Below are 26,553 nucleotides of genomic sequence, written 5' to 3' on the forward strand. Positions count from 1 at the left end.
AGTCTCCGCAGGGTGTCTCCTAGGAAAACACCCCGCCCCCCTCCCCGGCACCAACCCCCCCACCCAGCCTGCAGCCCTTCTGCAGGCCCGGCTGAGTTAAAGGCGGTCAGCTTTGTGAGCCTCAGACCCCATTCCCCTCCATCTCAGCCACCCACCAAGCTCAGCCCTGGGCCCCAGGACTGCGGAAAGCTAACATCGCGCTGTACGGTTTTGTAATCAGAAAAAAGAAGCTATAAACATTACATACTATTAAATAAAGAACAAAGCAAAACAAAACCCCACCCAGTCTTTGCCGACCCTCCTCTACCCGGGAGGGGCAGGAGCGCGGGCGCTAGCGGGCTGCAAACACCGGCAGTCTGCGGTCCACCGGTTCCCTTCGGGGGACACCTGACCCGGGGACCCTGGCGCAAATAATGAAGAAAACTTTCTGGCCAGCCACTGCCGCTTGGCCCAAGCACTTCCTCCTGGAGCGGAGAGGCTGGGGCAGGGAAGAGGAGGAGGCGCACAGGCTGGGAACGCCAGGCGGCGCTGCGAACTCGGGACGCCGTTCCCATGGTAACCGAGCGCCCGACACACACAAACGCCGGGGCCCCGGGGCCTTTTGGCTGGATCTGCGCCGCCGCTGTCTGGCTTGGGTAAGGCTTCGCTCATTAGCCTCCTAGTGCTGCTGTAGGAGCCCAGACTCCCTCCCTCCGACCCCCACTGGGCAGGAGGGAGTGGGGAACAGTGTGGAGGGTCTGGGAAACTAAGAAGCATCAACACGCTGCCTTCTTTGTTTCTCTCCCCGTTCTCTGCCCCTCCCTCCGTTAGCCTTTCTGTTCCCCGCCTCACTTCGCTAACCTTTGTGAAGGCCGGTGTTGGTTCATGACTCCCCTACAAATAAAGGAGAACTGGGTCCGTTCCACTCCAGAGGGCCTCTGGCTCTGCAGTGAAGGAAAAACTGCGGGTGTGGAGGTTGTGACTTCTTCCTCCCAGGCCTGCGTAGCCCAGCCAAATAAACAGAAGAATTCCCCAGATGGAAAATTCCAGCCTTGCCTACAAACCAGTTCCTGGGACCCAAAGCCAATCACTCGGTTTCCTTGTGTTCCCTTCCCCCACCTGTAAAATGGTAGAGAAACAGTGTTCCTAACCATCCAGGGAGGTGGTGAGGAGTGTCCCTTGGCCGATGTTCCACAGGTGTTCAGTGCCAGGCACCTGCTCAAGGTCACCCTCCTTGAAAGCGCCAACCTGAATACATTTGAAATTCTATTTATAAAAAAGGCCTTAGGAAATGATGTTTTAATGAGTACACTGGGGTGTCTACACTGCTAAAAAAAAAAAAAAAAAAAAAAAAGCACCAATTGCTCTAAGGGGTGGGGGTCAAAAGAACTTTTTGACTTCAGTGTTTGTCCCCTGGCATTTTTTTTAACGTGGATCCAGATCTGCCTGGGCGTGGCGCCCTGGAACTCAGCAAAGCAGGCCATCAGTTGGTCCCCCGAGAGGGAAGGCAGCCACCTTCAGCCAAGAATCCTGCCAGTTCACTAGAGGGGTTATATAAACGGCCGCTGAGGACAATAACTTCAGCAACAAAAAGGACTTGCATTTGCAAGGCACCATAGAATACCCTGGATCCTTCACAGAATCGAGGCTTCTCCCCTTGCTGCAGCTAGAGTTCCCAGCCTCGGCTGGCAGGGCCCCAGCCACACCCGAGGCCCTGCCACCCACTCCATTCTCTTCAACAGAGGCATCCTTGCTGTCTGAGCTCACCCACAGCCCATCTCTTGGTGGCCTCTCCTAGCAGGAGGGAAAGTTGCATGAAAATTCCAAACCGGAAATGAGATGTGCGGCCAGTCTCCTGTGTGCCTTTTCTTCCTATGGACCATCTATCCACTGCACAGACTTCTGTTGAAATCCTGCCACGTGCCAGGAGTTGTGTGAGGCTACCGACCCAGTGGCTGAGGCAGACACGCAAACAAATGCAAATGGTGTGTGTGGGAAGGAAAGGACACACGAGAGCCGTGGCGAAAAGCTCTCTGGAAGCTTCCTCTGGAAGCACGTCTTCACAGAGGAGGCGACGGTGACTTGGGTTTTAAAGAATTACAGACTTTAAATTGCTTTAGGAAATTCAGGACCCATCTGGGACCCCCAAAAAAGAAGTCCCACTCGGGAAGAGCTGGTGGAAACGTGTGCTGCGTTTTCTCCAGAAAAGGAAGCAGGACTATGAATGTGCTGAGGTAGAAAACCAAAAGGAGACAGAAACATGGGCCAGAGGATGCCCAGGCAGGAGGACTGTTCAGTAGACTGAGCCCTCAGTCCTAGCTCTGCGATGTTTGTGGAGCCCACTCTGACTAGAGGTAATCTATGACTGGCCGAAGGCCTGGCCTTCTCCCAAGTTGACTCTTAATGCTCAGTAACGTAACACTGTTAACAGGGCCTCCTTCTAGATGTATCAAGGACTGATAGGAAATACACGAGCCCTACACATCATGTCTTGAATAAGCCGGACTGTTCTAGAACCAAAGTTCTCTCCAGTCTCTTATTGGAAGGAACGCATACAACTATCTACTGAAATACAAGGCTTCTCTGGCACCGTAAGACGGGGGAAGCCCGGGCCTCCCTGCTCTGCTGGTGTAGCTGGACTGAAATACACTGGAAAGTGGGGCCTGGGCAGCCATGAGTCCTCAGCCTAGCCCTTGTTGGTCTCCTGGGATCTGAGGGGTTTTCCTGGCCTCTTCACTTCAGCTTAGTGTTGCTCCAAATCCCTTAGTCCACAAACATATGCCTATGTTCTTCCTGCCCCACCCAAAATAGGAAGTGCCGGTTTAATAACAAAGAGTTTGTTTAGTTTTGATATCTAACCCCTCCAAACTCCAACTGTCCATGCCCTTTTTGACTCATCCCTTTACCTTTTAGAAGAAAGGGGTGCTGAGGCAGCACGCCCCGGGTCCCGAACCTACTTCTCAGCTCCAAATCATTCATGGAAGACCCTCCAGTCCTCTTTTCACCAGCGGTTGTGACAAACTTCGGCTTTATGCTGGTTCACAGCTTTGAGCCATGCTTTTGGAGCTCAGCTATGTGTGGGCAGCTACAGCCATGCGCTCAGGGCCCCGGGAGCCACTCCTGACCCTGTTCACAGACACTCTCGAAGGAAATAAACACCGTCAGCTCGCTTCACCCAGGTCGTAATGTTCTCAACTGACAACAGGTGGAGCTCATCAGCCCTAACCAACTCTATCTGTGCAACCGACATTCTACAGCGTTGCAGGAATTCTGGGAAGCACTGAGGAGACAGTCAACACCTCACAGTGGCCCAGGGGCCACTAATTCCCAGAACTTTGTAGCCTCTTGGCCGCTGAGGTTTCTTTCCTCAGGAGGGGCTCACGGCCTCAGAGGTATCCCTCTTTGAACATAGGATAATGCGTCCACCATGGGATCATGGGTCCACCATGGGATAATGGGTCTACCAAGGTCACCTGTTCTCTGTCCTACAAAACTCCTAACACCTGGGAACTTGTAGGATCCTCGCGCCATCCCGGCTCTGCAACACCAGCAGACAAGCCATTCTGCCTGGATTCCTGAAGATTCCAGTCTTCGTATTGAGGACAACCTAAAGGACTGGGTCATTATGCTTAGATGAACCCCACGAGCAATCATAACAAGAAGTCCCTTTGCTCTTGGTCTTACGAGCCTTTCTAACTGGGCATGGGCATTTTCACATCACAAATGACCCCCTTCCTTTCTCATATTGTCCCTCCCTGGTCTCTCATTGAAATCTAGAATGCTCCCTGCTTTTCCAGTCCACCATGTGAAAACTTCAACTTGCTAGCCAAGGCAGCTAAACTTGATTTTTTTTATTTTAATTATTTTGATTTGTATTTATATTTGAGAGATAAATTGGGGGGGTGGTTAATGAACAGAGGAGGGGCAGAGAGAGAGGGAGATAGGGGGTCCGAAGCAGGCTCCATATGGTCAGCACGGAGCCCAATGAGGGGCTCGAACCCACAAGCCATGAGATCACGATCTGAGCTGAAGTCAGACACTCAACAAACTGAGCTACCCAGGTGCCCCAGCTAAATTTGATTTTTTAGGGAGGTCCACCAGGGGGAAGAGAGGAGCCCCATTAGGCAGGCAGACAGGAGAGAGGAGAGAGGGCTGTATCACTGAGCAGTAATAGCATAGCCCTTTTCATAAATAAACCCTCCTTCTCCCTCTACACAGCATTCTCTTTCCATGTCATTATGGTGGCTAGAGCCTACCCCCTGCCCTCCCAGCCCTAGAACATCCTTTGGCTAGCTTTCAATTAAGTGGGGACTGCCTATGTCCCCACGGGCCCACCACCCCCCCCCCCAGAAACCAGATATAATGCTGGCCTTCTCCTAGCTCCATATTTCCTCCCCTTTCAGACATTTCTCCAGCTTATATTGACATTCTCCTCCTGCATTTTCATTCATGACATAATCATACTATACGGTATTTTAATTTGTTTTCCTGTCTCCCTGCTTAAGCTAGATCTTTCTTGAAGTCTATAGGTGTGCCTTGTGCAAACGTGCAGTCCCAGTACCTGACAGTATCTGGCATATAGAAAGTCAATAACTGTTTGTGGCAAGAAGGAGGAAAAGAAGAAAGGGAAAAGGGATAGGAGGGAGACTTGGAAGCTTATCATTTTCAGTAGCACACTTTCTAAGGTCTGGTTAATACACTGAATGATAGAATCAGATCCATAAAATTTGAGCAGCCTGGAAGGGTGAGGCAAAGCCAGCAAGATGGAATTTAATACAGATCCACATAAATGAACTTACGTTTAGCAAAACAAAACAAAATACACACACACACACACACACACACACACACACACACGGTACAGAATATAAAAGCTACCTTCAAATATACAGAATATAAAAGCTACCTTCAAATATTTGTAGCTCGCAATGGAGCAAATCTATTGTGAGCAGCTCCAGAGAGCAGACCTGGAAAGGCTGGTTGAAAGCCCAAGGGAGGAAGATTTAGCAGAAGTCTGTGTAATTTCTTACGTGCTAAATACAGTGCCTCGCATGTAGAAATAGTGTCTGTGATCCTTCTTATCGTTATTACCAGCATCATCGCCATTCTTTATAATATTTATAAGAACTGTCCAACAGTCAGCCTCAGGAAGCACTGAACCCCCATCCCAGGAAATCCAAGGTTATCATTGGGTAGCCACCTGTCTGGGATGTTTGTCAACCTGATTCCTAACCCCTGGTCTCCCTTTCTCCATAATCCTGTGATTGGAAGAACAGTGTTCTGTATATCCTGGATAGTGAAAACCACAGACACAATCCCTGGCTGAGCAAACTGTCTTTTATATAAAGAAGCTTTGGCACTCCCCACATTTGTTACAGTGTGTCTGCTTCAAGCAGCCCCTCCAAGAATCCTCTTTGATGTTGAAAAAGTAAAATCGCTTTGTGTGAAAGCTCCTTTAATCTTAGATAGATACAAATGCCTTGTATCTTTGGGAACATGCCAAACTGCTCTTCGTATTTCAGAATTAATCTCATTAAAGAAATCTCTGTTTAATCCCCACTGCTGTTTGCCAGAGATGTTGAATAATTCCACACCTGTTCCTACTGCCTCTGTGCTGTGCTCCCTTCCTGGACTTGGTGTTGTCCAAGAAAACGCATCGGTGGGTGCAGGCTGGATCATGGCATTCCCATGTTTTGTTTAATGCTGTCATTGTAGAAATGTTCCTTTATACATTCCTTATCTCATTTTCTTAGTCTGAAGAAAGGAAAGAAAAGGAAGGGGTAGCTCGCCTGTTATGAAAAATAACAAATAAAATGATGAAGTTGCTTCATTAATTATCCAATTCGATATAAACTTATGATAAACCATCAGTATTGCTAAGGAAAATGCAGTCTGTATACGATAACAAGCAGTTGTCTCTTCTCAAAGAGTATAGGAAACGCTTGACCAGATTACCTGCTTTGTAAAACACGTTTTGTATATCAAGTCTATTTTACATACATAGAGATCAGTCAAATGAAATGATTGACATCCTCTCTCTCAGTACAAATTCTGGATCTCCTCCATTAGGAGCCATCAGTGAATGATCCCAAGTTAGAACCGTGTGAAATACTCATCTATTCATTTCAACAAATACTTATTAACCTCCTCCTATGTGCCAGGCATTATTCTAGGTGGCAGAAATATAACGGCAAACAAAAGTGAGCAAAATTTCTATCCTCCAGTATACAGAGCAATAAACATGATACAAATGTTATGAAGAAAAGAAAACAACATGGGAAGATACATAGTGATTTGGGGTAAGGGTGGGAATGGGGGCAATTTTAGATCGGTGACCCAAAGGAGACCTCACTGGAGAGGTGACATTTAAGCTGAAACTTAAGAAGGAGGAGTTAAGCATTTGAAGATCTGGAAGAACTTTCCAGACAATGGGAAGGGCTGGGTGGGAAGAGGCTGTACCATGGAGAGCAAGGGGAAGAGTGGAGTTCCAGGAGGGTGAGAAAGAAAGCAGGAGCCAACATGGGCAAGCTTTGGAAGCCTCTGAAAGCCTCTGAAACCACCGGAGGGTTTTAACCACTGGAGCAACATGATGCAATTTATGTATTTAAAAGACTGCCTCTGAAGAATAGATTATCAGAAAGCAAGGGCCAAAGCACAGAGGTAGCTGTAGGAGATGGTGGGCTATACAAGGGCGAGCACAGCGGTAGTGGACAGAAGAATGCATTCGAGACACTTCTTGGAAGACAGTGCCAAGAGGACTTAATGATTGGTTAACGGACTTGGAAGGGTGGAAGAGGGAGGAATCAGGGATGACTCGGAATGTCTACCTCTGAGCAAGGACATGAATTATACCAGGTTCCCAAACTTTCTCCGTCCGTGGCACCTTTAGCGCCTCAGTGAATTTTTCCTGTTGCCCCCCTCCACCAAAAGAAATACAGGTTTCATTTATCAGTTATATCCAAATAACTGGATAAATATTGCGTTGTGTCTTTATGTCACATATTTATGTCACAACTTCCTCCAGAAACTGAAAGAAAAAATAATGCCTTTATTTCATTTTTGAATGGCCATGATGACTCTCTAACAGAATGTGTGTGCCCACTGGGCACTGAGTGACTTCAATCTTGGAATCATTAGACACAGCCACCCTCCTTTTCTACTGCACACTGATTTTTACATGGGCCTTGCTTTTCATCTCAAAGACAGCCAAAAACCCCGCTTTGCAAAATATGCCATCATTAAAAGGGATGGAGCATAATCAAAAATTAGGTATGCATACAATATCCAGCAGATGTCGAGCTGTTCTCTTCAAAAATTTAAAATCTACTGCAGTATCCCTGGGAGTTCTCTGCAATTCCCAGGGACTGTCCATGCTCGGAGTGGTCAAGCCATTTTGTCCCATGGGTGGGGGGGGGGGGGGTTGGGATGGAAAGGGAGGTAGTATAAGGGAGGGCTGCTTGGGTTTGATTTCCCATGATGAACATTTGAGGAGAGCTACTGACCAAGGAAGGTTAATGAAGAAACACACTGTACCACAAAAGTAAACTATGCCATATTTAGCATAGGAAAAATATCCATTTTCCAGTATTCTTAGGGAAGGAGGTTTTCTCCGGCTAATTTTCTGAGTAACTAAGAGCTAACCAGAAAGTTTTTTTCTTTCAGCTGTTCTTATTGAAAACTATCTTGGCTTGGATTGAGTTCACTCCCTGACCTTGTAAGTACTGAGCCATGAGCATGGTTGAACATAACTGCATTGTTCTGGGTCCTGAAGGCCGCATGGCCATGATTGCCGGTAATTCTTACTGCCCTCCCTGTTAGACACACTGTGATCCCAGAAACAACAATATCAAATGGATCTTCACAAAATGGATTTTGTTTTCCTACAGTAACTTTTTAAAAAAGGTTTATTCATTTTTGAGAGAGAGAGAGAGAGAGAGAGAGACATCTGCGTGAGCAAGGGAGGGGCAGAGAGTGAGGGGACGGAAGATCCAAAGCGGGCTCTGTGCTGACAGCTGCGAGCCCCACACAGGGCTCAAACTCACAGACCATGAGATCATGACCTGAGCCAAAGTTGGACAGTCAACTGGCTGAGCCACCCAGGTGCCCCTTCCGTAGTAACTTCTACAAGCATTGCCTTTCCCATCAAGAACACCGCATCAGATAATTCCTAGATGTGACCACCAATGAGCAATATAAAGGCAAGATTAAAACGTCTTCTCCACAAATTCCGTAATCCAGAAAAAGCTCTGAAAACTGAAAACTTTGAGAAATTTGTGGCAAACTCCTCTGGCCACAAAGCCTGAACTGCTAGAACTCGGTTCAAAGCAAAATCCAACCTAAACTGATGTGGGGCGACTAACCGTTTCTCTTTATCCCACCTGTTGTGAAAATGTCCATGTTTTGCTATAGAAATACTAATGAGACTCACGGCGGGCTCCTGCCCCCTCACCCCCGCAGGGCTGATGTGTGTTTAGGATACAGTCACCGTAAGGACAGCCTAAATCAGCAACAAACCTGAAAGCCACAACGCACCTGGCCCTAAGGGTTTGACTAAGGGACGGTCTTTGGAAACATAGGGCCGGAAGGAAGGAACCTAGAGCCCTTCTAGGCCAACCCACTGACATTACAAATGAGACAGGAAGCCTAGACACAAGTGGGAGAACATATTCAAAATCACATATCCAGTTTGGAGCTCAGCCAAGATAGTGCTATTCCTCCCGCCGTTGCTGCCTACGGCCCCATCAGGCAGGCAGACTCCGCATGGGCTCCCATGAGCTGAGAAGGCAGGTCCCCCGGCACATCGGAAGTGTCGACGGGCCACGCCAGAAATACGCTTCTACTGAGATCCTAAATTGAACTAGCTGAAAATGAATATGTCATCTGTTGTAACGTGTCTCAATAATCCCACTCTGTTTCTCATGACATCAGAGATTGGAGGGAGGTCACTGCAAAGGCCTTCTATATGACTCTCAAAAATCACTCCAGAAAACTTTTAACTGGGGATGTCTTTCCATCTAAATGAACTTCCCTGTAGCAAAATAGAAACTCTAAATATTATTATTTTTTTATTCTTCTAAGTAATTGCCATTAGGGCCTCTCCGTATTTAAGGGAATCACTAAGAATTTGAGTTGTCAAGACCAAAAAGATGAAATACCTTTCTCGTCTCTTTGCGGTGTGGTTTAGACTTGGAATTGGACAGACCTAGTATGGGGGATCACAAATACGGCGCTGAGTAGCTGTGTCCTAAGGCCAATTAGAACCTCTGTGAGCCCTGGTTTTCTAAGTTGAAAAACGGGATAATAACACTTTACCTGACTTTTGTGACTCTTTAAATTTTAAACTATGGAGGCGCCTGGGTGACTTAGTCGGTTAAGTGTCCAACTTCGACTCAGGTCATGATCTCACAGTCCATGGGTTTGAGCCCCACATTGGGCTCTGTGCTGGCAGCTCAGAGCCTGAGCCTGCTTTGGCTTTGGAGTCTGTGTCTCCCTTTCTCTCTCTCTGCTCCTCCCCCACTTGTGCTCTGTCTCTCTTTCTCAAAAATAAACATTTAAAAAAAATTTGTTTAGTTTTAAATAATGCAAAATACCTTATTCTGTCCTAGGCACTTAGGAGATGCTCAGTAAAACCCCACTTCCCCGGCCTCCCTCATCTCACCCTGTTTTATCACAGAGAATGATTGTTTAACCTGGGATGGGGAGGTGGGTGCTGAGCACTGAAGCCAGTGCCCCGAGAAGTGCAGTCCTCCAAAGAATACAGTCTCTCAACCCGCATGATAGTCCACTCGGGGAAAGAACATTCCTCTGCAATGGCACACCTGTGTCCAAATCCTAGTTTGGCAACATTTCACTTGTCTGACCTTAACCAAGTCATTTGATTTCTCTGAACCTGAGTGTTGTCTGTAAAACGGAGATAATCGTGTTTGTCGCTCAAGGACGCCGCGACGAACAAATTCAATCGGGCACGTTTACTGGTTTGGCAACTCGAAGCATTATACAAATCTTTGGAGCACAGAGAAGCAGAAGAGCAGCACCCCAGATCTAGAAACGGGAGAACACTGTCCCGATTTAAACAAAAGGAGAAGAGAAGGCAGATGTGGCCAGTTATATCCCAGTGAGTTTGATACTGATGCTGGGCACAATTCTAGGGCATTTCCTGTAAGGGTTCGGGAGCACTTTGGAGAGGTGAGCAGCACGGATTCCTGGAGAACAAGTCACGTGGGACCGGACTTCACCTGCCATCCCTCAGAAAAGTGGGGAGATCTTGAGGGAGGGGAAGTCCCAGGGAGCCAAAGAGGAAGGGCCCAAAAAGTAGAGAGAAAAGTGGCTTCAGAGAGACAAGAAGCAGAAGGTCGCCTCCAGGAACACAGCGGGAGGGGCCTCGTGAGTCAAGGGGCGGGGCTCAGAGAGCCAAGGGGAGGAGCCTCTGGGAGCTGAGCCCCTCAGAGAGCAGAGAGGGAGGAGCCTCGATGGCCGGGTCCTGCCAGCTGCCCAGAGGACAAGCTTTATTCTTTAAGACCTCCTCATTTTTTTTCAGCCAAAAATGTTTGTAGTAAGAGCCTCTTTCTCCCACTTCACTTCCTTTTTGATGCTCAGGAAAAAAAACAATTTCCTGTAACCACTTTTTGTCGCTGTGACCCTCTAAAGATTGTGAACCCTTCTGTTTCCCTTAAACCCTGAGCCCCATTTCCTCCTCTGTAAAGAGGGATGATGGCGCCTGCATTGGGGGTTGTTGCCGGAGGCTAAGGGGACCCCGCATGGGGGCTGACTGGAAATGTTCATCCCCTTCCCCCAGCCTCTCCTGGCAGAACAGACTTGGCTGGTGGCCTTGCGGCTCTCTGGTTTGACATTTGTATCGCTGCTCTGGATGAAGACACACATACTAGGAAGCTGGGAGAGTTAAGAAATGACTGGCAGTCAGTCCCATAAAAGGTTTTTGGGAGGAATTATACTGGAGAAAACGTGAAGCCCCGATGAGACAGAAAAGGGATACACCTCCTGGAGGGGAGCTCTGCACACACTGACAGAGCTGAGGGTTAAGTGTCCTCAGACCCACCACACTCCGTTGGAGAGATCACTGCCTTCACACGGGGCCCGGGCTCCGGACAGGCAGGGATCAGGATTCACACCTCCATTCCATAAATATGTATTATTTCCTACCAAGTGCTTGGCATGGTTCTAGGCACTCGGCCAAATCAGTGAGTAAAACCAAGCTCCCTGCCCTCAAGGAATTCACATTCTAGTGAGAGGAGAGAGACGATGCACATAATAAATGAATAAAGGGGCGCCTGGGTGGCGCAGTCGGTTAAGCGTCCGACTTCAGCCAGGTCACGATCTTGCGGTCGGTGAGTTCGAGCCCCGCGTCGGGCTCTGGGCTGATGGCTCAGAGCCTGGAGCCTGTTTCCGATTCTGTGTCTCCCTCTCTCTCTGCCCCTCCCCCGTTCATGCTCTGTCTCTCTCTGTCCCAAAAATAAAAAATAAAAATAAATAAATAAATAAAAAATAACTGAATAAAGTGCTTAATATGTTAGTAAGTGATAAATGCTCTGGAAGAAACAGGTAAAATGAGAGCAGGTTAGGGGACATCAAAAGTGCCAGAGTACCTGGGGAACGGGCCCCGGGGACAGTACAGCAAAGGCCTCCGGTGGAACAGTGCCTGGCAATGTTAGGCACGAGGCTGAGGCCAGGATGGCAGGGGTGGAAGGAGGGAGAGAGCAGGAGGAGGCAGGTGGGAGAGGTGATGGGGGGCCAGTCGGGAAGGACCTGCAAGCCTGAAAGGGCTTTGGCTTTCGATGCAAGATGTGAGCCATTGCAGGCTTTTGTGCGGAGGAGTGAGGTGACAGGACTTAGGTTTGGGGTTGTTGTTTTTTTTTTTTTTTTTTTTTTTTTATTTTAAGAGAGAAAAAAAAATGCAAGCGTGGGAGGGCCAGAGAGAGAAAGAGGGAGACAGAGAATCCCAAGCAGGCTCCACGCTGTCAGCACAGAGCCAGAGGCAGGGCTCGAACTCACCAACCATGAGATCATGACCTGAGCTGAAATCAAGAGTCAGACGCTTAACCGACGGAGCCACCCAGACGCCCCAGGACTTAAGTTTTAAAAGCTGGTGGCCTGTGGAAAAGACACCTGCTAGGAAGTGCCTGCAGTAGTCGAGGCAAGATGTGATGCTGGGCAGACCAGGGTGGGAACATGGGGCGCGTGAGGAGTGGGAGATCCTTTGAAGGAGGAGCCAGCCTGGCTTCCTGGTAGATGGGATGCAGGGTGAAGAAGAGAGAAGAAATGACTCCACGGGCTCTGTCAGCACCTGAGGGGCCTGGGGAGGACGAGCAGGATCTGAGTTTGGGCACCAAGTCTGAGGTGTCTCTTAGATGTCTGAGCAGAGACGCCAAGAAGGGAGTTGGGGGTCCGAGCCTGGGGCCCTGGAGAAAGGTCTGACTGCCACCTCCAAACACTCCCAAGACTGTCACGGGGAAGGGGAGTGAGGAAAGTGAGGAGGGCTGGGATCCAAGATTCAATCCGAGGGCTGCTGAATCGCAGCCACGTGAAAATGGAACGAGCGGCCTCAGAAAGGCTGTCCCGTGTTTATAGGCAACAACCTCGTGAAATCATGGCTGAGAGTCGGAAAACAGACTGACCTGCTATGTGGGAGGTTCTGTCCTGGCAGACACAACCACCGCCATAAAATGCTTCCCCAGAAGGGTTCCAGCCTCCCAAGGATAGGGGAGCTCACTTGTGACAATACCCGTGGCCATCTTTGCCCCCAGGACCCCGCCCTCAGGACTTGGACTGAATCGTAGACAGACCCTCATCTCGAAACCCCTCCACTAGGCTGCGGTGGCTACCAGGGAGCAGGGAAGTGAAAGGCAATCTTTCTGTTTTCTCTCCCCATGCCACAAACTAAGTAAGACCTCAGAAGGGCGTGCACACACACACACACACACACACACACACACACTGTTACCTTCAGTGTTGGTTAGGAGTCAGCATGCAATAACAACATAGGTCACATTTGTGACTGTCACTACTTATGCATACGTGTATTGCCTCATTGGATCTCCACAAGAGTTTGGGACCATTATTCTCCCCATTTTACAGATAAAGAAATTAAGTCACAGGAGAATGAAGAACTTCCCTCCAAGTCAGATGTAAGTGGCCCAGCCCGATTTAACCTCAGTTAACCTGGCCCCAGATCCTGACCACTGTGCCGTTCTGCTCTTTCGGAAGTTTGCTTCTCCTTCCTGCTTCAGCTCTCCCTTTCCATTTTCACACAGTCCGCTCCTCTGCTGATTGTCCGAAGCGGTTCTGTCAGAAGCAGTGTTGCGTTATCCAGCAGAGACTGGTTAATCTACAAAGTTGCCCCCCCACCCCGCCGCTGGAGCCCAGGCCAGGGGGCAGGGCTGGACCGGAAGGGTCCATCAGCAGGTGTGTGCAGGACCGTCAGTGAGGGGAGGTGCGGCAAGGGAGCCCCGGCTGGGGCAGGGAGCTGGGCACTGGGACCCAGGCCCCCGCCCCGAGCGACCCTGTGCAGGGACCAGAGGGCGCTTGGGCCTCCATTTTCCTTCCTTGTCAGAAAAGCCAGACCCTTCCTTCCTTTTGAGAATGCAAAGGCAGAGGATGGTGACGACAATAACTGGTGCCAACAGACCAAGGGTCAAATCCGGTCCTTGGGCTTTTTCCCTGGAAACACACCAGTATTGATGTCCAGGGGGCAGAGGAGGACCCACAAGGATGCGTAAGGGGAGGATAGCCGTGCTGGCCACGCTGGCAAATCGTGTCCTTCTACGTCTTCCCATTCCCTCTCTGCCCAGAGCCATCATACTGGGCCGCATGAGCTGGACAAAGTGAATGCGCTCATCCTCACGGAGCAGCCTGTTTTCCCACCCCAAGGAACTTGTTCCTGCCCAGCTGCAGGTTCCTTGCATGCATTTGGTTTCCAAAGTGTGACTCCGAAAGGCAGTCTGTAGAGCCATGGCCCCAGTGAGAGAGACAGAGAACATCTCAGGAGCAACACCACCGCCCCCTGTCTTGGAAACCAGTGAGGAGACCCTACTAATTCCTTTCCCTAAAAAACCACAACCAGAACATGGAGCCCTTCTTTAGGTCATTTAGGTCGGAGGTTGCAATTATTCCTTGTGAGATCAGTCATTTACAGAGGGGGTGCCCTGTTCTTTTTGTTACATTAGTTATGTCTTCCTTGTGTATTTCAAACTAAGAATGTTTGGAGATCCTGGCCTCGACCCCTCAGAATGACAAATGGGATCGAAAAGGAAAGGAAAGGAAAGGAAAGGAAAGGAAAGGAAAGGGAAAGAAAGAAAGAAAGAAAGAAAGAAGAAAAGAGAAAAGAAAAGAAAAGAAAAGAAAAGAAAAGAAAAGAAAAGAAAAGAAAAAAAAAATTACTATGGAAAAATCAGTTGGCCTCTCATTTGCAGTGCAGTGTGGAAGGGGTTATGTGGATACAAATCTCCAAGATTGTGGTCTAACGACCTCTGATACAAAGTTTTACCCCTCTTCGGTAAATAAGCATATGTACATAATCAGTAAATATCCTTGGCAACAGGTTATTACCGAGTGCCTATTATATGCCCAATCACCATGGTAGGTACGGGCGTCCAGTGTCGACCTGTGTAAACACGGCACCTGTCGCCACCAAACAGCCCATCTCTCCGTGGGGCCAGAAAGATGAAGCAAGCCCCACGCTGGGCTCTCTTCTGACAGCTCAGAGCCTGGAGCCTGCTTAGATTCTGTGTCTCCCTCTCTCTCTCTGCCCCTCCCCCGCTTGCTCTCTCTCTCAAAAAACAAACTTAAAAAAAAATAACAACAATAATAAAAAGAAAGAAAGAAAGAGCTGCCGTAATTCTGCCTGGAGACCACGCGGCTCACTGTGGGTCATCACAGTGGCGATGGAGAAGAGTAGAAGGATCCTAACATATTTTTAAGCGAGAATGAATCCTTCCGGCCCTCAAGACGTTCGCCCTCCGTTGGAAAGAACAGATGGGTATGCAAACCGTGTAATATAGCAAAATAGTTGCTTGAGTGGAAATACAGAAGGTACAGATGCAGCTCAGGGCAGGGCAGGGAAGACATCGCGGGGAAGCTGAGGTGCTCACGGCTGCGTGCAAGCTGGTGCGTAAAAAGAACTGTTTGCTGAGTAAACTCACCGCGGGTGTGCCTGCCAGCCGAAGAGGCCGTGCCTGTGGTGGCCGTGACCACGTGCCCGGCGGACCTCCAACTAGAAGGGCCTTTGCTGACCAAGGCCCGGCCACTGTGCCTGTAACCACCCTGCCTGTACCTCTCCCACTGCGCGTGTCTCTTTGTGTCTAGAAACCTGTTTGCATGACTCCTCTTCTCACCAGATTTCAAGCTCCTCTGAGCCATTCTCTTTTCTTGTTTTCCTGCTTATTTATGCTGAGAGGGAGAGAGCGAGCGAGAGGGGGAGGGGCAGAGAGAGGGAGAGAGAGAATCCCAAGCAGGCTCCACCTGGTCAGCGGAGAGCCCAACGCGGGGCTCCAACTCACGGACCGTGAGGTCATGACCCGAGCTGAAATCCAGAGTCGGATGCTGAACCGACTGAGCCCCTCAGGTATCCCAACATCCTCTTCTTGATTATTGTGGTAACAAATATTTCTTGATGAATAACTAAGTCTCCTCTGATGACTGTACCATTAAACGCCGAATCACTCCTTCACTCTCCAGCCCTCCAGGCTCACTTCATATTGTGCAGTAATTGCAAAGGTGTTGCCTTCAGGTGTGATCTCTCCTACCCGTTCCTGGAGGGTAAAACCTCTGTTCCCCTTTTTGTGCCTTTTCATGGGCCGCTCTATACCAACGTGCACATTCAAAGGGCCACCCAAACACTACTGAATGAAATGAGCGAACACGAATGGATATAAATCAATAGGCAGTAGCGATTACCGACTAATGGGATTTGATTCCTCTCTTGGTTACCAGGATGGCGAAGTGACTGCCTGTGGCTTGCTGCAGGGTTTCATCTACTTAATGCTGCCCCAACATGTCTGCTGAAGATGATCAGTCATCAAGAGGAACATCACCCCTTCGCTCTGCCACAACGTCCCAGAATTCCACACAGACCATATCTTCGGAGGAGGAGATCGAGGAAGGAGAGTGTTCAGAGAAAGACGATCTATTTCCTGAAGAGGAAGAGTATCTGGAAGAGGAGGAATATCTGGAGGAAGACAACCAGCTGGAGGAGGAAAAGTTGCTGAAGGGGAAGGCGTACCTGTATGGAGAGGGGTATGCGAAGGCGGGAGAGCATCTACAGGAGGAAAAGGACCTGGGAGAAGAGTATCTGTTGGGAAAGTATCTGGAAGACGGTGAGTATCTGGACGAGGGAGAGTATCTGAAGGGAAAAGAGTAGGTGTGTGAAGAAGAGGATCTGGGACGGGTATGCGAAAGAGGGCCTTCTAAAAGATAGCAACTGGTGGGGCGCCTGGGTGGCTCAGTCGGTTGAGCGGCTGACTTCAGCTCAGCTCACGATCTCACGGTCTGTGAGTTCGAGCCCCGCGTCGGGCTCTGTGCTGACAGCTTGGAGCCTGCTTCCGATTCTGTGTCTCCCTGTCTCTCTGCTCATGTTCTGTCTCTGTCTCTCTCTCTCTCTCTCTCTCTTTGTCAAAAATAAATAAACATTTTTTTTAACAAAATTTTAAAAGATAGCAACTGTCATCCACCACCATGCCCAGGGAAAAAAGATCAAGCTTGAGACAGAGCCGAGGCTCAATCTGTCAATCCTGCCCTCAGTGCCGACAGGTAGGAACACTCATTCCTGACCACGTTCTCCCAATCTCAATAGCTGGGCCCCCAAGAACGGTGCCCACAGAGCAGAGAGGCTTAACGAACATGAAGCACCTATTCGTAAACAAAACGAGCAGAATATAGCCCATAACTTGTATCTTTTCCTTACTGCACAAATAACACGTATTTATTGTGGACGTTAGGGAAACTGTATATGAGTGAAGCAAAAATCCCTCCCATCCAGAGGGGAATAATCACTTTGCCACTTTGGTTGTACCCTCACCAGGCTTTATAAAGTGTTTGTAACCTACTTTTTTAAGGTACATTTATTTATATATTTATATATTGCAATCACACATAAATATATACTTCTAGGAATATCATTTCATGTTATTAAATTTTCTCCAAATCATTTTAAAAATTTTTTTTTCTTTTTTCAACGTTTTTATTTATTTTTTGAGACAGAGAGAGACAGAGCATGAACAGGGGAGGGGCAGAGAGAGAGGGAAACACAGAATCAGAAACAGGCTCCAGGCTCTGAGCCATCAGCCCAGAGCCCGACGCGGGGCTCAAACTCACGGACCGCGAGATCGTGACCTGGCTGAAGTCGGACGCTTAACCGACTGCGCCACCCAGGCGCCCCTCTCCAAATCATTTTAATAGCTGCATTGCACTGGATTGTATTTGCAAGCCGTAATATTTTCAATCGATTCCCTATTATTATTAATCATTCATTTCTACTCATTACGTTTGTTTTCCAAACAGCATTTTGAGAAACATCCTTAGAGCTCAATTTTATCAATGACCTCCAATTACTTCCTAGAATACATCCCACAATCTGTTGCTAGGTCAACAGACACTAGTATGCTTCTCAGGGTACCCACTAGGTCCCCGGAAGGCATCATCTTACTCTGCCGGTGAGTATTTAACTCTGGAGTGATTTCTCTCATCCTGGGGCTGACACTTTTCCAACACGGTTCCCGCAACTGGCACCTGTTCCTTAAACTGGGCTTTAGTATTTGGCCCTGGCCTCCCTGTGCCGTTGCTGGCAGCGGCTGATACGCACTTTCTCGCGGGCCTGCGCGGGGCCCTCCCTTGCTGACGTGACTGCTTGGCCTTATATATCCAACCACGTTCAGAAAGCTAAACATCAAGGTCTTCTGCATCATCTTACTGTTGACCTAGAAATAGAACTACATTATTTTTCTGGATCTGGTTCCATTACCCACTGAAGCATCTCAGGCAGCTTGATTTTGTGCTTTGTGTTTTTTGTTTTCTGGGTTTTGTTTTTGGTTTTTTTTTTTGGTTTCTTGTTTGTTTGTTTTGGGGGGGGGTTGTTTTTGGCAGCTTCAATTTTTAAATCCCAGTCTGATTACACACAGCCTGCATCCAAAACCTGGGTGTTCTCAGCAGCCACACAGGCATTTTTGCCTTTACATCCCCCTTCACCAAATCAGATGCCTCATCCTAGATTCCTGCTACGCCCGAAGAAATTTAGTTAGGGCACTGGAGAGATAATTCTCTATTGCTGGGAAACTCTCTTTTGTGTGTGCCTCTCTCCCTCTCGGAATCCTAATATCCCTGCTGTTCAAATACCAGGTGTAATTCCAGGATTGAAAAATAGCATTCAGACCATTTCTTTTGCACAGTATGAATCAAGCATTCTTAACATGTTCCCTGTATGCACTGGGCCTTTGTAAATATATTACCCACTGGAGTAGGACAAATACAATGTTGTCAAGTGAATGGAACTGTGTATAAAGCAAAAGCTTTGAAAATAAATGCCCTGCTAGCAAAATTTGGAGAGGCACTGCAAAACTGTAGAGGAATGTTAAACGCCTTGAAAGGCGCATGGAAGAATGTTTTGGTCTATGAAAACCCAGGGTACCGCGCCAGGCTGCACAAAACAGGTTACATTAAAAAGGGTCTACAACAGGATTTGGAACTTTTCAAAAGAATTTACATCAATATCTCCTTATGTGGAATATTCTACCAATACCTTTAAGATATAAATTGGCTTAGCCCTTGGCACAAGAATGCCTTCCAGACCCATAGCAAATGCTCAGTGAATGCAAATGGAATCAAGCTTAATGTCGTTTGTTTCATAAAGTCAAACACACACGCACGCGTATGCACATACACACACGTGCACACACCAGCACTTGTCCTTTAAGATATTTTTATAAATTAATTGGCACCTATAAAATGAGCCCTGGAAATGACAAAACGGGCTCCCCTCTCTTAGGCTGATGGATTAATTACTAGAGACTCGTGCTGGAGCACACTCAACTGTGTTGAGAAAGATTCTGAGGCCCCATTTCGCCCAAGAGGATGGAGAAGCCAGCGTGCCATTTATTTGTCTATCTGGTGGTAGATGTGAGTCTATCACAAAGAACACCGTCTTCTTCCTCTCTCAGGAGCTTAATTGCCTAGGCTGGCATGTCAGATCTCTCCCACTTATCAGTGCGTGAACTTGGGCAAGTCACTGAAGCCCTCTGTGTGCTGGTTTTCTTATCAATTAGGAATAACAACAGACATACCTTATAGGATATCTGTGAAGATTAAAGGGATTAAATCACGTAAAGCATTATGAACTCTGCCAGGCACATAGCATCGGAAGCCTAGGCAAGTGTTAGCTCCTTTTACTATTACTATTCGTGTATTGTGTTATGTTCCATTACCCTCCTACCATTGACTTGTGAAGGGTAATTTATACTCTCCCCGCCACACACCCCACCCACTCAGCTTGTGAAGTGGACTTAACAAAAAGAGAAGATGCAATGGATTGGGGTGTGGGAGGGATCTGTGCCCCCCACCTAACTACTCTGCAGGCTGGTCAATTTCAGAGACTCCCATTGCCCTGGATAAATCAGGGTAGGGTCATACTAACAACCTGTACCCTCCTCTCTTCTTTAAAGAAATAATTGTCCCCACGGTCTGTGGGGGAAATCCAATAAAATTAGATGAGCAACTTGAATATAAACGCGGCATCAATTGCCACCGAATAATCAATAGCTCCGTGTGACTGATCTCCCCAAGAGGTTCCACGCAGGTTTCGTAAACCGTGGGTGTCCACACTGCAGGTGTGATGTCAGGGTCAGATGATTCAGCACATGGTGGGGCCTTTGACCTTGGGCATATCACTTAACTTTCTCTAAGTTTCAGTTTGCCTGTATGTAAAACTACCTTTCTTCACAGTGTGGTTGCAAAACGTAAGTGAAAAAGTATATCTGAAAATGCTTTGAAAGCTCTCCCACCTCCATTGTGAGGTGCAAAAATGCTCTTCTGATCTCACGTGGGCGGAAGGTGCTAGAAGGAAGTGCCATCTATGTTACTATCATGCCGTCGTAGAACGTGAAACTGTTCCATAATGAGGCCCCGTTTGGTTTTTTTAGAACCCCAGAACTTCCTAAAGATGCATTCTGCTCAGTGGTAAATAATACCGTAGAGCTGTCGCAGTATTTTAATTTTGATTCATAATGTTTTTGCCCAATTGTATTTTGATACACGTAATCTGCCGGATTTGATTTTCTTTACCCTCGCTGCCCCCACCCCCTCTCCCACAGCTCCAGATGCCGTTTGGCCCACATGCTATTATCATTCAGTGGCCATTTCCAGTTAAGTGTTGCCCCAACAACCCTTTCCAACAGGGTACCGAGCAGTTTTCTGTGTACTGAAGGAGAAAGGTTTGCAATATATTGATAAGGCAGGGACGGGAGAGCCAGCCAATTTGTCAGGCAGGAAACTTCACAGATGGTGACAGAGCTTTGCAACCAGCCTGCCTTGAGTTGGAACCGGTGAGGGAGTTGCTGAGCCCCAAGGCCAGTCGCTCACAGCCTCCACTCTGCTCCGGAACAAACAGCATCACTTTCTGTACGTGTCTCTCTATGTGTCTTGCCCGGGATCAGGAGCACAGAGCAGTGGCATCGGCGTGTGTTGTATATTTCACGATCTTTGTCCCCTTAACTTCTCCCAGCCATTATTTGTCTCCACTTTGCAAATGCAGAACCTGGAGTCAGAGAGAGGGTAGGTGACTACTCCACGGTCACGGGAAGCCATTAAAGGAACCAGGACAGGCTCCCAAGGCTCCTCTTCTCTTCCTCTTGTAATCACCTCTGTCTTTTCTCCTTTCCTTCCTCCTTTCATTCTTTGTTTTGGCTTTTTAATAACTTATGTGCATATTTTAATTTTAGGAGAATGGCATTAAAAAAATAAAATCTACTTTTGTTTATTTATTTGTTTGTTTGCTTTTGAGAGAGAGAAAGCACACAAGCGAGGGAGAGAGAGAGAATCCCAACCAGGCACCATGCTCAGTGCAGCCGCCAAGGCGGGACTCGATCCCACGACCTGAGATCAAGACCTGAGCTGAAATCAAGAGTCAGGTGCTCGACCAACCGAGCCACTCAGGCGCCCCTTGCTTTTGTTCATTTTTTTAATGGAAAACTTGAAAAGCAGAGAGCAGCAAAACATTGTCCACTCTACCAACATTCAAATATAGTGATTCTTATTCTGTCCTTCCACTCTTATTTCTTCTATATTTGGTGGTGGTGGTGCTCCTTGTTTTGCAGTTCGTTTGTTTTCACTGTTTTTTTTTTTTTTAATTTTTTTTTTCAACGTTTATTTATTTTTGGGACAGAGAGAGACAGAGCATGAACGGGGGAGGGGCAGAGAGAGAGGGAGACACAGAATTGGAAACAGGCTCCAGGCTCTGAGCCATCAGCCCAGAGCCCGACGCGGGGCTCGAACTCACGGACCGCGAGATCGTGACCTGGCTGAAGTCGGACGCTTAACCGACTGCGCCACCCAGGCGCCCCTGTTTTCACTGTTTTAAACATACGGTACGTGCAACTTTGTATTTTACTTTGTAACCGTGCCGTGACTTGAACATTTGCCCATGTCGTTTGGTTTTTGCAGACATCATTTTAACATCCTAGTAATATTCCTCAATAGTACTCTGTCTCATGGGTAAACTGTGGGTAAGGAAAAGTGTTGAACATCGAAGTTCCAAACTTCAAATTCTGGTTATCTCTTTCCTCCTTCCATTCTACCGGTCTCTATCATGAGAATTGGTGGCATATTTTATCCCAGTTGTGCATGAAATTCCTAACGTATCATTCCAGGCGAATGGGTAATTAAGTGACACAAACAGCCTCTTTGGCATTAAAACTAAATTGTAAAATATTTATATTTTAATATTAAAATATTAACATGTATATTAATTAATATTTATGTTATGTTTAATACTCGTATTAAAATATTAATATTCTGAACCCCAGTTACCTCTTCTGTACAGATAGCCTTCACCTCGGGACAGAAGGAGGCCTGTCTGATAACCCGAAGATTAACAAAGCAAACTTGAATTTCCAAAATCCATGCTTTCATGAACATTATCTTCTTGAGTTCTCCTTGACTTTATGAAATTTAACCTTGTAATTTCTAAAGGAAACCATTAAGAGAGACAATACTAACGATAAGTAAAAATAGAAAAATTCTACAAATCGGGGCCTCTCCACCCCAAACCCAGCATCACACACTTGACAGCACTTTTTTTTTTAATGCTTTATTTATTTTTAAGACAGAGACAGAGCATGAGCGGGGAGGGGCAGAGAGAGAGAGAGGGAGACACAGAATCCGAAGCAGGCTCCAGGCTCTGAGCTGTCAGCACTGAGTCCGACACGGGGCTCGAACTCACAAACTGTGAGATCATGACCTGAGCTGGAGTTGGACGCTCAACCGACTAAGCCACCCGGGCGCCCCGACCACACATTTTTAAATAAGAAAAAAAAAAAAAGGATGCCTTCTTTTTTTTTCAATATTGTCCTGTTCTTTTTCCAATAGAATTCAATATGATGTATTCATGGAAAAGCCTGCCTATCCTTACAAGGTAATAGTTTTCTTTTTGGATAAATCGGATGGAAATTTGTACTTAGGGATGCTGGTTCGGGAGCCTTTGTGTCCCGAAGCCGGGGAGTAGGGGGTGGGGTGACGGTGCAGGGGACAGGCCCCCTGGAGAAGGAGGGGTTGCGGTGGAGGGACGGGGGTCTTGGGGAGTCACACAGAAAGGACCTCCCACCACTGACTTCTGCCACTCGGCCACTCACAGGGTGTGGGACAGTTCCCAAGGTCCGATTCCTGGACGCCCAGCACTACAGAGAGGAAAGGGCAGGAGCCATCTGAGTCGCAGACAAGGTCTCAACCTGGGAGAGGTGGCAAGGGGCTTGCGGCCGTGCTCACCGTAAACACAATGCCCAAAAGAGAGTTGCCATCTGCCTCGTTCAGGCATGTAAATGCCTCCTTCTATGCGCTCAGCTCTGCAGAAACCAAGGTGGGGGGTACCCCCGACTTCCCACTCACAGGCCTTGTCCTTGTGTCTCCTCCCCCACAATCCCTCCCCAAAGGATGATGGGGGGGGCGGGGGGACATTTGTGTCCACCGGTGAAGGGGGTTGGCATTAGATACAGAGAAAGCACGAGGCCAGTTCGGTTATGGTGAGAGGCAGGAAGGAGACCCCTGCTGCTCCGCATTCGGAGCCCACAGGTTACAATTTGAGGGCTACCCCTCAGCCCCGCAAGCCCGCCGGGTCCTGCGCTCCAGGCTGCACACTGCGGGAGGCTGAGCACCGTGGGTCTGACGGCCTCGCCTCCACTGAAGCAACACCTCAAAGGGAGGGGCTCTTCCGAGGCCCCTTCACCTCCATTGCTGACACCCACAGCGTGTTAAGCAATGTGGCAGGGACCACTGGAAAGGCTGTGACTGGAACAGGGACTCGAGCACCAGGCTGCTTGGGTTCGAATGTCAACGGCTCCACCCAGTCCGCTGTGTGCCCCAGGGCAGCCACGTAATCTCCTGCGGCCCCACACTCTTCCTTTATAAAATGGGGACAGTAAGAATTTCAGCCGTATGAGCCTGTGGTCTGGATGAAAGGAGTAGTAACTCAAAGGGCTCCCTGAGGGGGGGCCTGGGTGCCTCAGTCAGTTAAGCGTCCGACTTCAGCTCAGGTCACGATCTCGCGGTCCGTGAGTTCGAGCCCCGCGTCGGGCTCTGGGCTGATGGCTTGGAGCCTGGAGCCTGCTTCCAATTCTGTGTCTCCCTCTCTCTCTGCCCCTGCCCCATTCATGCTCTGTCTCTCTCTGTCTCAAAAATAAATAAAACGTTAAAAAAAAAAAAAAAAAAAAAAGGGCTCCCTGAGAACCGTGCCGAGTGCACATGACGTGTTCAGGAAGCGCTGTGGCTCATTGTCATTCCTGGCCTGCTCCCCAGGAGCCACCGCATGGAAACTTAGCACGCCTGCGACAAGAGTCATGATTCCTGGTCAGCTTTGACCTAAACGTATGCACCCTTCCAGCCCTTTATCCATATTCCAGCTGAGTGGCTTTCCTGTCACCGAGGAGTGTATGAGGATCGGAGGGGCCCTGGGGCCTCACCTGTGTCTGTCACACGCTTTTTGGCTTGGCTCCCAGAGTCCAGGTCTGGGCCGTGGGTGCTCAGAGAGCCCCTGGCTTTTCCTGGCACAAGGTTGCTGAGACACTGAAACTGTGCAAACCACTTCAGGCAGGACGTGTTACACTCATATGTGTTTGTTAAGGCAGGGGGTGGGAAAAGGAAGCAGGTTCAGGTTCAGCAGCGTTTCGTGGGTCCCTGATAAACAGGAAGGCTCCCTCTCCCACTTCTACACGCATGCCCTGGTGGTCCCCCACCCCGAGCACACCAGGCCCCTCCCCCACTCTGAAACAGCTGACGACGCAGGCCTGCAACCATCCACGCTCCCCAGGATCCAGGACCCATGGCTCTTCCTGAACCCTTCCCCTGCAGACGGGGCAGGGAGCTGGCGTTTGGCTCAGGAGGCCAGAACCCCAGCCCCGCCTCCACAGGTGCCCCAGAGACCCTGCACCGTCCCAGCCCAAGGCAGGTGTGGCAGGGAGGACGTTGAGTAAACGTACATGGCGATGGCAATGGCCAGATAGGGCCACCATTACCTTAAGTATAACCCCCTCATCGTGTTTGGCTGCTTTGACTTCTCAGAGTCCTTTCATGGGGACTTGCATTACCTCTCGGGGTCACCAGGGAGTGAGACAGGACAGGCATCATCCCACTAAAAAGATAAAGCCCAGGAGAGTCTCCTGATCTGGCCTTGAGGCCCGGAACAGGGCAAGGGTTGACACTTGCCTGAAGAACTTACCTATGTCCCCTAGTTCTCGATCCCTGTGGTCACCTGATCTAGGATCTGCCATCTTGCCATTCGACCCCACTGCTCCTTTTTAATGGCGCATCCTGAGAACACAGCCACTTTGCCCTAGCCGCTGGCTGGCACAGACCCAGGCCTTCCCACGGGTCCCTTGGCAGTGAAACGAGATCTGTCTGTAGCTCCCACAGGCACTGAGCCTCCCGGGTACGACAAGTGGCCTCCTCCCCTCTCCCTCAACCTCTTCACCCCCCAGCCTCAGAACGCAGCCCCCTCCCTGTCCCCCTCTGCGTAGGGGAACCCTGACCCGCACAGGGAACAGGCCTGTCGCTGAAGGGCCACCGAACCCAGTAAGAACCTTCTGGGACCTTACCTCCCCAGTAAGAACAACAGCAGCCAAGACCACATTGCCCACTCTCGTCTCATCCCCACCGGTGGGGACCTATGAGGGAGGTATGATTATCAGAAAGGTGCAGAAGCCGAAGCCCAGAGAAGTTAAGTAGGTTACCCAAAGTTACTCCACAATCGTGCAAGAGCCAAGATTTAAGCTCGGGTCGTTTGACACCGAAGTCTGTGCTTTGTCTACCAACCCCAGTCGCCACCCATTTGGGTTGGCGTTGTCCCTCACGCTTGTCTCTGCCATTCGACCGGTTTACATGAGGTGACCTCAGCGCTGAAATACCCCCAAAGACCCCTCTCATCCCTTTGAATTATGGGCTTTTGTTCCCACTTAAAAGCCAGAGATTCCCGAGGAAGAACACAGCTGTGGTGTTTTGGGGTTGCCCCTGTTGATACTAAGCTGTCGTCAAATGGCAGGATCTCTGCCTCACAGCCACTGCTCTGTCATCAGGCCATGTGGAAACCTTTCTCCATAATGGCGGTATCTGTGGTGGGCAGACTAGAGGGGACAGGCCTCAGGGCTTGATTTTAGCTGCAGCATCTACTCTGGTATTTTTTCCACTCTTTCTGAGGCAGCAGTGAGGCAGAAAGGGCCACTGAAATGGGCAGGGTCACAACGAGGAAGGACAGAGAATGTTCTGCAACACTAGAGTGTCAGTAATGGAAGCCTGGCCCATTGGCCTTTGAAGGCATCCGTAGAGACTTCTACTCCAAACGAAGCAGCAGTTGGCGACGTGGGGCTACGCTGCCCGGAATGGCTCATGGGCCTATTTACCACCATCTACAAGCTGGTCCCTCTCAACCTGTGACATCCACCATCTGGGATGGGCAGAGTCTGCAGGAGACGGAGGGTAGCACCCCACCGCCACTTTCCCAGCAGGCCATAGAACCCAGTGCCTGACCGGACCCCTGTGTGGAAGTTGACCCGCCCCTGTGCTCCCTTCTGACAGGGAACCCGCTCAGGGGACCACCTTCTACGCCGCCCCTCCTTTCATCTCTGAATTGTCCCACGAGTCTCCATACCATGATGCGATGCCTTCCACATCCTCCGTGCAGCAAGATGGAGAACTTCTGGCCTGGCATGACGAGAGCACGCAGACAGAATGGATCTATGAGAGTAAGTTGGGTAAGGGGAACTGCCCCCTGCTGGCCATCACACAGGGGGCTGGAGGGGGCATGCATTCCGTGCGTGCGAAAGAGCGGGGCTCCCGCATTGCCTCTCATGCTAATGACAGATATTTCTTCCC

At 48.9% G+C, this 26,553-nt stretch overlaps 1 protein-coding gene across 1 annotated transcript in view; it reads left to right on the top strand.

Moving 5' to 3' along the window:
* Positions 1-555: 555 nt before the first annotated feature.
* LOC123607926 (glutamate-rich protein 6B-like) overlaps positions 556-26,553 on the top strand; it is a 34,635-nt gene continuing 8,637 nt past the window's right edge. The window contains exons 1-5 of the mRNA XM_045497220.1: positions 556-635; positions 7,642-7,693; positions 15,925-16,307; positions 22,564-22,609; positions 26,257-26,423. Coding sequence (XP_045353176.1) covers positions 15,986-16,307; positions 22,564-22,609; positions 26,257-26,423 — 535 coding nt within the window. The 5' untranslated portion in view covers positions 556-635; positions 7,642-7,693; positions 15,925-15,985. The remainder of the gene's footprint in view (positions 636-7,641; positions 7,694-15,924; positions 16,308-22,563; positions 22,610-26,256; positions 26,424-26,553) is intronic.

This window comes from Leopardus geoffroyi, chromosome A1, assembly GCF_018350155.1.
Source record: "Leopardus geoffroyi isolate Oge1 chromosome A1, O.geoffroyi_Oge1_pat1.0, whole genome shotgun sequence".
NCBI lineage: Eukaryota > Metazoa > Chordata > Mammalia > Carnivora > Felidae > Leopardus > Leopardus geoffroyi.